We start from the raw sequence: 13,570 nt of genomic DNA, 5'->3' as shown, positions 1-13,570 counted from the left end.
TTAATGTAAATATAAACATATGTTAGCCTTGATGCATACAACTAATATCTTAAGTATACTTGTTGAAGTATACGAAATATTGGGATGAGTTCTTGTTAGGAAACAAATTCATTTGGCATTGCTATTGCAGTTAAAAAAATGTTTTTGAAAGTGCTGTGAGAAAATAACACAGTATATAAAGAACATAACAATTGAATTTTAGGACTCCTAATATTCATGCATAAAGATTTAAAAGTTCCCCTCCTTAATATAATGCCTCAAAAAGTAATTAATCAATTTCTATTGACATTCAACTTCATTCTTTTAGCAAATGGATGGATAGATTGATTTTATGAACTAAAAATCACATTTTTATCATGTTAAGATGGAATGCTCTCCAAACTTCACTCAGTACTTTCGAGCAGATACTATAGGGATTCCCCAAAAACTTCAGTAAGTTCCTTTCATCCTTTTCACTAAAAACTTCACCTCCAGCCCTAAGACACAAACACAAGTAATTCTAAATACAGAGCAGCCTCTTCCTTTTCTTTTTCCTTTTTGGCAGACACTATTCTTTTTTTTCTTAGCATAAGATTGCTGAATTTCTCCATTAAAGAGGGATATGATCGGTGTGGAGATCCTCGGAGTTCATGGACAATATACAGAGACCATGGGGAAGAAGAAAGTAGGTAGCCAAGAATACAAGGACTCCAAGATCAGCTTCTTCGCCAACTGCTGGCCGTCGAGGATTAGCCCAGTATATTTGGCTTGCACACCAGAAAGTATACAGGCTTGCTATGATCATAATAAGTTTCATTGATTGGTATGATTGTTTTCTAGTAGATTTTGGCAACCCCACTCTGCAAACATGATTGCGCAAAATATTAGTTCCTCAAGACTCAAACTCAAAGCTGAAAATGATAAGATCAAACAAACATATCAAATGTGAGAAATAAGCACCTGTTAATGTAAATGAAGCCACCAATTAAACAAGTGCACAGGAATCCAACTACAACCACAGCATCTGGGTTAACAGGTGCACGGTTTATCCACCAGCCAGTGCTCAATATCCAAGTATACATGGATGACTTACCATTTTCCTGTATGTTTATCTTTGTATAAGGTCTACAAAATTATGCAAAAGAAATGCTGAACAAAAAATAAAGATAAGCTATGTCACTTGAAATCAGGTGTGAGTATTGGATATGTATGTGTTTGTAACGAGTATAATACAACTTCTTTTAAGTTTCTCCATGAATCTTTGAGAGTCATATTTACATTCCCATGTCTGGATACGTGCAAAGCGCAAATGTCACACAAGGTATTGCAAGAAAACAAAAACCCAGAGCCTGATAGAAAACAAGACATTCAATGATGCTGACCAAAGACATGAAACATAAGCCCTTCCAAGCATTCAATTGTTAAAATTATGCAGAAAGTAACTTCCTAGTTTACAAAACATTTCGTTTCTGTTTGGTTGTAAGGGAAAATCATACCCTAATAACTAGCAATTTCTTCTTGTACTTCACCATTTTTCAAAATATGCACCCCAGATAAGATACCTGGTATTCAAGAGAAGAGAATGCCTTAACAAGGAATGCTCATGTCACTCGGTGTAATCATATAAAAGGGCCTCTAACACTATTTAAATCTTAATACTGCTAACATGACCAACCAGATGATCCCTAACATGGTAATCCAGCAAGGTGGCAAGACAATAATTCAACTCTTTTGTATCATATCATGTAGCACTATGTGATATAGGTGCAATGACGAAGGATAGGAGCAAAGAAACTACAGTAACTCATCTCAAGGAAGCTACCAAAAAAAACAAATTAAATCATGCTTAAAAAAGCATTAATTGCTACCTAAATGACTGAATAAATTAACCATATCTAATTATTTCAAGGTGGAACAACCATGAAAACAAGTATTGTAACTCCCCCTCTCATAGGATAATTCATATTATTTGCCTTCTTACAAAGTCCAAACTGTTCCCTAACCCAACAACAACCCTAATGTCCATTTTCAGGAATCTGCATTTAAGCACAAATCATGAATAAGAAACAAACAAACTTTAAACTTCTCAATGAGATCTTAATGATAAATTGGATATGCTTGCGCATGCCAATCCACACATACATTTCCTTAGCACCCAGTACACTGCTGTGCCATACCAAGACAACTTTTACACCCTCCTCTCCAATGAGCCACCGAATCATAATTATGCAGTCAGTATAGCATTTTGACTAATAAGTTCATCATTTCTGTCACAAAAAGAAACAGAATTGTCCATCTTCAAACATCAATTTCCTTTGCATTGACAAACTATTTTTCAACAATTTCCATCATCATATTGCATAACGACACTTAAATGCTAATTACCGGGGAATAAACAATCAGATACATTTAGCCACATGTCATGAAAAAAGGAATCTCTAAAATTCACCTCAAATAAATGGTCAAGGAAAAAGTGGGAAAAAGAACCAGCTGATATCAACAATAAGCATTGCTTCCTTGAAAGTGGCACCTGAAAAATAAAGTACACACATAACAAGATATGACATTACAAATTATTTTATGCAACTGAATCAAATAGTTTTAGCTAAGTAACTTGTTCATAAACAAAGGCAGAGAACTCATTTGACATTCATCACCATTTTCATCAATCTAACAGCATTGGCCATACAGAACTGTTGCAAAAAAAGGTGCCATGTGCACTCAAATCAATAAACAAGAAAACAAAACCTAGCAAATCTACCGCTCAACCAACAGATCATTTATCAAAAAACAATATCTTTCTATTTTCCCACAATAAAAGTAAATAAAAGAAATAAGAATCCTGATCCACTTTAAAACAGCTCACCCCTGAAACAGAATCAAGAAGGCTTCTTTTCACCAAAACACCTGATGCCCAGGAGTAGAACAGGCATAAAGGAAGCCCCAGAATCAAGACATAATAAACAGGGTGATGGATTGAATCAGCTAAAAAAGCGAGAACGGAAGAGTCAAGGAAGAGAACAGAGGTTAGCCACTCCGAGAAGGAGCCTATGTCAGGGCCGAAGAAGGCGTTGAGAGTATAGGTAAGGGTGTGGTGAGGGGAGAAACGTCCCCTGGTGAGGTGGGTCAGAGCTAGGCCCGAGCTCATAGCATACATGAGGTGGGGACCTGGGCCTGGCATTTCCTTGGTGGTGGAGATTGCCGGCAACTGTGCGGCTCTGGGTGGAATTTGTTAGTCTTTGACCCGATTTGGTATGCTAAACTTAATGGTGGAGTTTTCTAAAAAAAAAAAAAGTTGGAGTTAAAAACTTTTCGCTTTTTTCATCGATCCCTTTGCTAATTCTCTTTTGTTTTGCATAATTAAGGTGCGGATTCCGAGCTGGTTCTTACCTGTATTTTTCTCTCTCGTAATTTTTTTTTTCATTCATTTTATGTCTTTTTTCTTCAGTTATTTTTTATTTATATGCTTTCTTGTAGCATGTTTTTAGTTTTGTTAGTATTATTTTTGCAAGTTTTCATCCTCGTTTCTAATTTAGTAGATGCTTAATTCTTTTATCGATTTTTAGTTTTGTTAATATTATTTTTGCAAGTAATTTTAGTTTAGTTTTTTTATTCTCGTTTCTAGTTTAGTAGATACTCAATTCTTTTATCGATTTTTACTTGCCATTTTAGACCATCCCATGTTGATTTTCTTATTTTAATACCTACTTGTAATCACTGCAAATATGTCATTATTGAGTTGTAATAGAGTCAATTATTAAGGTGTCATCATCTTTATTTGATGCTAATGTTGAAACTTTTGTTATGTGGATAGAGCTTGTATTGCACTGCTTTATGACAGGTGTTTATTTTTCTCCAATTTGTATGATACAAATTTCTCTTTAAAAAACTTAATAATTAACATAAACATACATTATTATTAATACCCAACCAAATTCACAATCAATTGACATTTTATACAAATTTTGTATTTTATTCAATTTAATCTTTAAAAGTAGAACTAACCGAACTTTCTATATAAAACTCCAATTTGAAATCTAATTTCACTATAATCCATCAAGGACCTCTTATTTCTTATTTCTACAGTTAATTTTACGTTTTATTCACCAAATTATCAATTTAATTTACATATTAATCCTTTTTCAAATTTAAGTTTAAAATCTATCAATTCAAAGACTTAAAACTTTCAATTCTCAACTATTGCAAATTTTAAAATTTTAATATTTTATAAATTGATACATGGGCTAACTAGATTAAGCTCTCATAATCTCGTAAATATAAAAATTATAAAAGAAAATGATTAAATTAAATTAACCAATTGAATGCTTTAAATTTTGAAAACCTTTGGCCGAAACTTCCTCCCTAGCCCCTGAATACTAGTTAAACACAATTTCAAATAATATACTTATAAAAAAATTAATACTTATATAAAATTCCGTAAATATCTTAATAAAAATATTTACAAATTCTGTTTATCGAAATGGGATCTCAAAACTGCATTTTTCAATACAACTGACATTCAAATCTTTACAATACGAGGCCTTTTAATGTTCCAACTCACTTAACATGTGATTACTAACAAAATAATTTGTTTAAGCACCAATGACTTTTTCAACGTCACACTTTGTGAAGCCTCTTGAGGCTCTGGTGCCTCATTAGACAAGTCTTCTTAAAGCCCCAATAGGGCCTCCTACATAGGCTTTTTGAAGGCCCTAATGTCATTTTTGACAAAGCCTCTTGAGGCTTTAATATCCCATCGGCCTATGCCTTGTAAAGCCTAAACTTGATAAAAATACTATTACTAAGGAAGTAGCTTATTCAAGCATCAATAGCCTTTTGAGGACCTCAATGTTGTGTTCGGCGAAGCCTCTTAAGGCCAAATGCTCCATCAAACAATACCGTTTTAAAGCCTCGGTGCTATATCTAATATAGGGCTTTTCAAGACCCCAATGTTATTTTTCTGCGAAATCTCTTAAAATTTTATCGAACAACACATTTTAAGTTAAATCCTAAAAAATAAATCATGGTAGAGTAAGAAGCTAGGAAAATTGCAATTTGAATATAATCAATTACTAATTATTTTTTTGAGAAATAAAAATGAAAGTTTGTATAGACAACCATTTAAAGGGTATACTCAAATTGTCAATAGAATGCTCTAAGGCTTCCTTATGTGATCACTGTCCTAATAGAGAATAGACAATATTCTTTTTCAGATTACGTAATAATAGTTAAATTTTAATCTTATACCATGCTTAAATTTAAAATTTAATAATATGTCTTATATTTTTAAAATAAATTAGTACGTCAATTTTATAATACCATTAATTAAATAATTTAGTATGTCAATTTTATAATACCATTAATTATTTTAAATATTTTATTTTGATTAAAATATTAAGTAAACTCTTAAGAATTGTTAATATTATTAAATTTAGATTCATTATAATGTCGATTTTTTATTACATAATTATAAAGTGAGTATTTTTAAAATTTCAATATGTCACATTAAAAATTTAATAATTTTTCAATAGTATTAATAATTGGATAAAAATGTGAAGGTACATAATTCACGAAAAGAGTATACAAAAGTATAAAATTTTTACATATTTTAACTTTTAAATTTATTACTTATAAATTATTCTTAAAAAAATATAACAATAGATAAGAAATTTACTACAACTAATAATAACAATAAATAAATAAAAACAATATTTTTAAAACCGGAAGGGCTTGGCCTGCTAGGCCCGTAGTACTAGTATTCATTTCCCAAAGAGAAAAAACACACACGACGGAACTCACTCTTATCTCAGTTATCCGTCTATCTCTGGCTTTACCGTGGCGCAGGCAGCAGTCGGAACCGTTTGGTAAACTTTGGGGCTAGTTGCGATTGGCTTCTCAAGTGGTTGGGGGGAATGAGCTGCGCCTTTAGTCTACTTGAGTCATGCCACCTCCCTTGTTCAATATATCTATCAACAACCTTCCGCTTCTCAAGAGGTATATAAGCTTCACTCTTATTTCATTTTTAATGATAAATTACTTTCTCTTGTTCCCATCTTTGCTCTCCAAATTTAGGCTTCTACCAGATGCAGAGGCCTATAAAGCACAAGACCTTGTGCTTGTGTAGAAACATGCAGACTTTCGCTTGCGAGCTCGTCAAAGCAAGCTATGTACCCACTCCCCAAACTAAACCCAAGGTTATTTGTTCTTCTGAATTTCTGATGGTGGATTAAGCAGCTATTTTGTTTATTTATTTATTTTTAAAGCTAGTAAATGCCTCTGCTGCATTGTTGGGCAGCTTTTAGGCAAGATACTATTTTTCTAAACTTCGATATATTATTGTACCTAAGGCTCATGCATTATTGTGTCTTCTATTTTAAGGACTAACAACGTATCTTCATGGATGTTATTGGAAATTTTTTTAGAGACGAGAAATTGGTCTGTCACGTGCCCATTATATATCACTAAATACCGAGTTTCATAGTCTAAGTGACCGTTTGTCAATGATTTTGGCATTTTTATGACCATTTCTCATCCTATATGTAGACTAATGTTGAAATTACCAACTTCATGTCTTTAATCTGAGATGATGGAATTTAGTGATATATGATTATTCTCATGACTATAATGAGTCAAGCACATTAACAATATGATATTCATTATGCTGAAAAATTGATTGGTGGCTTTATATTTTGTTCTTAGGATCAATCATTAGCAAAAGTAGAAACTATTGGTGCATTTCAGAAGCTGCCAATGGTGATGCCATCAGTTGATATTTTCCAATCTGCTTTGAGGAAGGCGAAGAGGGTCTTGCCTACAAAAGGTGATTGAATACTATGTCACTTGGGATTTGGGTGCGAGTCCTTGATAAGGGCATGTGTCCAACATTGGTATGGTCAAATTTTTTACAAGTTTTTCCATGTATCTGGAGAATTCTTGGAGGTTATATCCCTATACTCATATGTCAGACACGAGTGCTTCAAGACAAATGAAGAGTCAAAGCAACATAGATTTGAATAAATTCATTTGCTCATGTTATATTTAGTTCAACAAGTCAAACTGTTGGTCTAGCATGACATTTGGTTTCCTACCTAGGCATTGCAAATGTAGCAAAGAGAGAACGAAATAGAGGTGCAAAGCAACTCGATGCACTGATGAAAGTATGATCTTATTCCAGTGTCTGTTCTTTTTATAATAAAAGAAAACTTGTAGCTTGCAGTAATGAATATATTGCTCGAATTTAACATTTTTTTAAACTTCATCTTCAGGAATTGGCAGTTCCACTGAGAGGGTACATAGAGAATTTCCCCAAAAGAATCTATTTGCATCCTTATGAACGATCTCTTATTGAGTTGACATTTGGGGCTGGAAATTATGAAGAGGTACTCATTAATAGCTCACTCTTCTTTTTACCTTAGATGGTCTTGTTATATATACGAAGAATTATGATGCTTTTTATCCATTCATCTATAAGCAAAATGAATGGCTTTTAGAAACAAAATTTTGAGCTTTAGTGCTGTCCCAGTGGAATAACATCTAAAACTAAGCAAAATGATATCCCTGTCAGTTTTATTATTGTTTGTGGAAGGTTTATTTACCCATCCCCCCTTTCTTTCAGTGCCATATTTGAACTTTATTATCGTCTTAGCCTTGAATGTTTTATGGTATTACTATATGTGGTTCATTCACTCTTCCATTCTTGCAATGCCATATTACAACATGATTATTGTCTCACAGGTTCTGAAAAAGGTAGATGCTCTTAGGAAGAAGGTGGTATCTGTTGGAAAGGAACATGCTTCTCTTTGTGCCAAGGTTATTTGTGCTTCCCTTAGAATCATGTGTGAAGACCCTTTTCAAGGAAAGATGTCAGAGAGATTTATTTGGGGAAAAGAAAAGGGGGGGGGGGGCTCCCTTGTATTTGATGTGCCTGTTTCATTTAAATGCAAATTTAACTTTTTTATGCTTGAACGTTGGGCATGGGCTGTTTTACATTTTCATTGTTTTCCCCCTTATATTTTAGTGTCTTACTCATACGCTTATACCCCTGTCCTCTATGATGCGTCCAGTATGTGTGTTAAGAAAATGAAGAGGCAAAGTAACATTGTTTCTTTCAAATCTAATCGAAGGACCATGTGATTTATATATGGATTATAATCCTATACCTTACAATGGAGTTAAAATATTCTACTGGTGAGTTTAATGCTTGCCATGTGCCATTTTTAACTCTAAAGAAGGAAGTCAATACTCGATTACTAACATATTGTTCAACGTAAATGTGGCAAGCATATGAACCTGTGTATGGAGCTTTTAAACTCCAATATTGGCATATTGAATTATAAATTTATAATCCCCCCTCTCTCTCTACACACGCATATGTATGTATATGGTTTAAGGTACAACTTGAAAGTCTGTTTGAAAATGCTAATTAAGCATCTATTGATTTACTCTTTGCAGTCTTTATCAAAGAAGGAAGCAGAGGAACGATTGACTGAGGTAAGTAATTATCTTTTTGCTATATAGATCTTTTATTGATGTTCAGTACTATCACTTTTGTATATTTTCTGTTATTGTAGGGTTTGGAGAAACTTCAAGAAATCTTCAAGTGTGAAGGACAGGCTATTGATGATTTATTGTATATTGCAAAGGTATATAATCATAAATCTTTAAATTATCTAGTTTAAAACAAGTATTAACTTAAAATATATAAGTAAAAATATAAGAACAATTTCTTTTTGAGTGTGGAAGTATGAACTAGAAATATCTCTTTTAGCATAACCAAGAACTAAATATTAAACAATCTCTGTTTCTTAGGCTCTTCATTTTTTTCAAGAACTCATAAAACAAATTAAATAACCTAATGCATAGCTGGATATGAGGGGTTCACCCCTCCAAATATGAGGTCATTTTATGGAAAGTAAGTACAGGGATGCATATGCGTATGTGACATTTATACCTGAGTGTGAGCCTTTGGTCTTAATTTCAGTTTGATATCCAATGATGCTATAATTTGAAGTTTGTTGATATTTAGCCTTGAACTTTTTGACCCGTGTTTTTCACAATATCGAATTTGACATTTTTTCTCGGCATGCAGATTGGCTTATTACATCACATGTTTTTCAGTTGTCTGTATGTTTTTGCCTGTATACATGATTTGCTCTGTAGCTGGAAAACCATCTAAGTTGTAAATGACAGATGTATCCTCCTAGAAAATTAATTTCTTCACTGTTGTTGAGGAATTTACTCAGAGACCATGGGAACTTTAACTTTAGGATTTCTTTCTCTTTATGTTTTTAGCATTGGAGGTTCATAGTGTCATATTTATTTACTAAGGTAATTAAGGTAGGACTTCCTTGAACAAGAATGACTGTAAGAATCGGATTGTTTGTATAATGTGGATCAAACCTTTAAACATCTAGAATCACGATCTTTCCTTAGTTTAAGTGATGGTTCATGGTAGTCATTGCTGCCAACAGACATTCTATTTTGGCTCTTTTAGGAGTAATAGTGCTTTTTGTTTGTAGTTCGTTTTGCTACTTTTCTAAGGTCATGTCCTCTCAGTATTTTGTTCTATTTGTCAAAGAAAATACCTCTCATTGTTTTATTCTATGTGATAAACTTATGCTGCATCAAAGTAGAAACATTTTAGGCCGTTTCAGCTTCTTCTTGATGACTTAAGCTTGAATATCCTTAACTTTAGCCTTGAAAGCTCATTTTATTGCAAGTGGAATATGTAAGATGGTTTATCTTCATATTATTTGGTTTCCAGACTTTGAGAGCCATGCCAGTTGTGGATCTAGAAATGCCAACCCTGTGTCTTGTTGGAGCACCAAATGTGGGGAAGTCATCATTGGTCCGTCTACTCTCAACAGGAAAGCCTGAGGTTTGCACAACTACTTGCAGGTTTTGGTTTGGGTGCTATTTTCTTAGATTAGTACTTTATTGCTTAAAGTAGCATTGCAAAAAATGGTGTTAATTTTATTCCTACGAAAAATAGTCTAGCCCAAAAATGGTTCTTAATGGTAATCTCAGTGCTTCTGATATTGTGGCCTCCCAACATAGTTCAAACTATTTGTCTGTCTTAAGTAATTTAATAAACTTGATATAAATACAAAAATCTAAAGTCTTAACTGAAAAAAGCAAAGAGGGATTAATGCTAATAGCTATCCTTTCTTCTTTTGAACCCCACTAAAAGATCTTTTAATATGTTTGAATCATCTACTGTTGGCATTTTAGGAAAGACTTCAAAAATTAAGAACTGAGAGGGAAAGGAGTCTTGATAGTTTATGACATCCATCTACATGCCCTCTTCAACATTTTAAGAGCCAGACTGACAAAAAAGCTGCTAATTGGTTGCACTAAACGGTTGACACACCATGTCAAATACCAACTTGTATTGAAAAATTTCCATATGAATTCTAAGAGAAGATGGTCTGTTAAGGTTATGGGTTGTTGATTGAGTCACTGGGCTATTCACTTGAAATTAAGTTTTGAGGGAGCTTTTTCCCCCGTTGCGATTTCTACCATGAGAAGAACCTCTGATTAATAATATATGGAACTGGTTAAAGGGAGCTTCTAACCTAAGTCTCGTTGGAAATAGAGTCATTAACCTCTATAAATAATTTGTCTTATTTTATTACTAAGAAACTAAATTAACTTGTAGAATAAGAAACTAAAATTAAAAACTTTTAATTGCAATGAAGTACTAACTGTATAAATTATTCTAGTTAGGAATATTAGTCAAAGTTGTTTTTATCTTTTTTCCATCTTTGGTGCTTTTGACTTCATGGCTTGCCCACAACGGCATCCATAACATAGTCTACTGAACTAGTCTCCAACTACCACGCCAGAGGACCTCCCTTCTTTGTCTTTCTTGTTTTCATTTAGCCATGCTGGTGTTTTACTTTTGCCAAGACTCCTTGTCATTTTCTTTGTCAGATATTTCTTGAGATCTCTCCCCTAGCCTGTTTGGTCCATCGTTTCTCTCATGTTTTGTACTATTATTGTTTAGTCTTGTAATGTTTTGGGCATAAATCTATAAATTTGCTAGTTTTTATGAATTTTTAAGTTGAACATGTGACTGGTTGTGACATTTCTGAACTTGTTTGGTGATTCCTAAAATAAGTGATAGGTAAGTAAGTAAAGAAGGTTGAAACATTAGCTTTTGGTCTCTTTACATCTGAAATTGGTGATATACTAAGCATAGTCTGGTTTTGCCTGGTTGAAAGAATGAAATAGGCCGGGGATAACTGTATGGGATTTATATAAAATCAACATACCATCAAGTGCCATTGGTACTGAAACGGTATTATCATTTACCTTTTATCTCCCTTTTCCGGACAGTTTTCCTTTTATGTCCTTAGGTGTGCAACTATCCTTTTACAACAAGAGGAATTCTCATGGGTCATATTACTCTAGATTACCAGCATTTTCAGGTTAGTCTTTTTTATAAGATTTTGTGTGCTTTCAGCTTGTACCTTTTCTGATTTACTTAAAACTCTTTCCAGGTGACCGACACCCCAGGCTTGTTGAAGAGATGTGATGGTAAAGAATCTTGAAGTTTGTTAGGTTTCTTTTTTCTAGTTTATGGATTTTATACATTCTGAAGAATTATCTTGGCCAGCATCTCTCCATCTCTCTATTACATTCTTGCTATCACTGTGCACACGCAAACGGGGACAGGTTGGTACAAGTGAGCATGCATGTGGTTCTAAAGTCCCTTTTTAATCCCCCATTCCCCTCCAGAATTTGACCACATTTTCTCAAGGCTTCTATGTAATTTCGATTGTTAAGTTCACATTGACTTGATGGAATTAGAAATAAAATCCCGAGTTGATAGGTGTAGTGGCTTTCCCTGGTAGTAATTGAGTAACTAATTCAGAAATATGTGGCAAAACTAAGGTCCAAAAGGTTGAGACAGAAAAGGAGCAGTAATATATCGTGGGGAGCTAAACTGGCTATAATGTAACTATTCTTTGGTTGTGTCTGCATCATTGTTGAAAATTCTTATACTTGTGGCTTGATTTCAAGTCTATTTATTTATGGAATCTGAAGTGATTAAAGTGTTTTGAAGACACCCAACCTTTTGTTAGATGCTAGTTGACTGGTAAACAGGTTGACTACCTGTCTTTTAAGCTCAACACTAAAAATTGTCATCTGCATCCTGTTTGCAGTTCTTGTATGTCTGAAGTGTTTTTTTATGTAATCTTATTTGCCTACTCCCCCGGCCCATTGCAGAAGACAGGAATAATTTGGAAAAGTTAACACTTGCTGTGCTCTCACATTTGCCAACAGCAATTCTTTATGTTCATGATTTATCAGGACAGTGCGGTATGTCACTGTCTGATCAGGTATGCCATGGTCTCTTTCTTTTAGTAGTAGAGAAGTGATGCCAATGTATAATCTGTGAGATTTAAGACATCTGGAACATAACCAGAACATATCCTGATTTATGTTTGCTTGAGGGGCACTCAAGTCCTCCTAAGTATTTTGGTCATTTGTTTGTGTTATTTTGATTTTAGCCTGTGGTTATTTTATTCTGTTTATCTTTCTTATAAGCAATATGAGATTGTTTTACTTCATTTCCAGCTTTAAAGGTCAGATAAATATTTTTCTGGGTACTAAAGATAGACATGATGATTATATTTTATGCTACTGTATGCAGTTCATGATATACAAAGAGATTAGTGAAAGGTTTGGGAATCACCTATGGCTTGATGTTATCTCAAAATGTGATCTGTTGAAAGAATCTCCTGTAGTCTTCATAACAGAAGATAGGGAAGTTGATCATCTTGAATTGGCTAACTATCGAAAAATAGGCCCTGAAGGTGCACTCCGTGTATCAGTAAAAAATGAAGATGGAATCGATAAGGTTATTTCCTTAAATCTCCATCTAGTTTTCATTATCATGACTTCACATACAATTTTTTTCGAATGGTAACAAACTCCCGCAGCACAACCCTTTTTCTTTCTCACCTGTCATGTGTGCATAAAATGGAGCATTGCTTGTTATATAGCTTACATTCTATGACTTTGAACATTCAGTAAAGATTGGTGATGGTTATTAAGTTGTCACTGATTTACTTTGAAATTGCTTTGTGGTGTTTTTGAGTGCAGCTGAAGAAGAAGGTGCATGAGCTGTTGATGTCTCAGATGGAGAGGATCAAAAGTAAAAGGATCCAAGATAACATAGAAGTGCTTAGATAAAAGAGTTACGTCCATATCTCCACTCCACTGATGTGTTGCACAGGTTGATATGTTGTAATCAATTTTGGGATTCCGAATAGTTTGGTTATTATGACATTGTGAAGAGTGCAAAATGAGTAGAATCCACAAGTTTGATGGTCAAAACTGTAAAGGTCAGAACTAGGGAATTATATGGGTCCACTCCATAAATGTGTTGCATATGGTGAAGTTTTGAAATCTGATTCTGATGGCAAATGGTTGGTTATTATGTGATCGTGACATGCTGGATGGTCCAATTGTTGCACATCATTTCTTTTATTTTTTTCGGGGTACAGACCATTCCATTTGCTAAAAAAAAAAAAAGCTAATTATAACTCATCATTTAAAACAGCAAGAGTTACTCCAATCTCTT

General features: G+C 33.7%; 2 protein-coding genes across 5 annotated transcripts; one reads left to right on the top strand and one right to left on the bottom strand.

The window, feature by feature from the left end:
• Positions 1 to 213: 213 nt before the first annotated feature.
• Positions 214 to 3,429, bottom strand: LOC108454394 (uncharacterized). The gene is made up of 4 exons (XM_017752842.2): positions 2,846 to 3,429; positions 2,429 to 2,509; positions 940 to 1,079; positions 214 to 839 (listed from the first exon to the last, which is right to left on the bottom strand). Exons 1-4 carry the CDS (start codon positions 3,158 to 3,160, stop codon positions 590 to 592), a joined length of 786 nt encoding a protein of 261 aa, XP_017608331.1. The 5' UTR covers positions 3,161 to 3,429; the 3' UTR covers positions 214 to 589.
• A 2,255-nt stretch (positions 3,430 to 5,684) lies between these two features.
• LOC108457124 (uncharacterized) lies at positions 5,685 to 13,413 on the top strand. Of its 4 annotated transcripts, XM_017755983.2 has the most exons (14): positions 5,693 to 5,973; positions 6,052 to 6,173; positions 6,679 to 6,799; positions 7,072 to 7,136; positions 7,245 to 7,358; positions 7,714 to 7,788; positions 8,431 to 8,469; positions 8,550 to 8,621; positions 9,743 to 9,856; positions 11,337 to 11,408; positions 11,481 to 11,517; positions 12,211 to 12,323; positions 12,638 to 12,844; positions 13,090 to 13,413. In XM_017755983.2, the coding sequence occupies exons 1-14, from the start codon at positions 5,892 to 5,894 to the stop codon at positions 13,177 to 13,179; spliced, it is 1,323 nt and encodes a 440-aa protein (XP_017611472.1). In that variant the 5' UTR covers positions 5,693 to 5,891; the 3' UTR covers positions 13,180 to 13,413. The 4 variants fall into 4 exon arrangements, with proteins under 4 accessions (XP_052875066.1, XP_017611472.1, XP_052875065.1 ...); XM_053019106.1 differs by lacking the exon at positions 6,052 to 6,173 and having other exon boundaries at positions 5,685 to 5,973; XM_053019105.1 differs by lacking the exon at positions 7,714 to 7,788.
• Positions 13,414 to 13,570: the final 157 nt, after the last annotated feature.

The sequence above is a fragment of the Gossypium arboreum genome, chromosome 9 (genome assembly GCF_025698485.1).
Source record: "Gossypium arboreum isolate Shixiya-1 chromosome 9, ASM2569848v2, whole genome shotgun sequence".
Lineage (NCBI taxonomy): Eukaryota > Viridiplantae > Streptophyta > Magnoliopsida > Malvales > Malvaceae > Gossypium > Gossypium arboreum.
Note: the sequence above shows the minus strand (reverse complement) of the source record. Positions and strands in the feature narration are given on the sequence as shown.

Excerpts from the sequence above, each read along its gene's own strand:
- LOC108454394 (XM_017752842.2), bottom strand. The coding sequence starts at position 3,160 with ATGCCAGGCCCAGGTCCCCACCTCATGTATGCTATGAGCTCGGGCCTA. Across the intron at positions 1,080-2,428 it reads TCCTTGACCATTTATTTGAG|GAAAATGGTAAGTCATCCAT; the intron begins GTGAATTTTAGA and ends ATAAACATACAG. Across the intron at positions 840-939 it reads GGCTTCATTTACATTAACAG|AGTGGGGTTGCCAAAATCTA; the intron begins GTGCTTATTTCT and ends TCATGTTTGCAG.
- LOC108457124 (XM_017755983.2), top strand. The coding sequence starts at position 5,892 with ATGAGCTGCGCCTTTAGTCTACTTGAGTCATGCCACCTCCCTTGTTCA. Across the intron at positions 7,789-8,430 it reads ATGCTTCTCTTTGTGCCAAG|TCTTTATCAAAGAAGGAAGC; the intron begins GTTATTTGTGCT and ends TACTCTTTGCAG. Across the intron at positions 11,518-12,210 it reads CTTGTTGAAGAGATGTGATG|AAGACAGGAATAATTTGGAA; the intron begins GTAAAGAATCTT and ends GGCCCATTGCAG.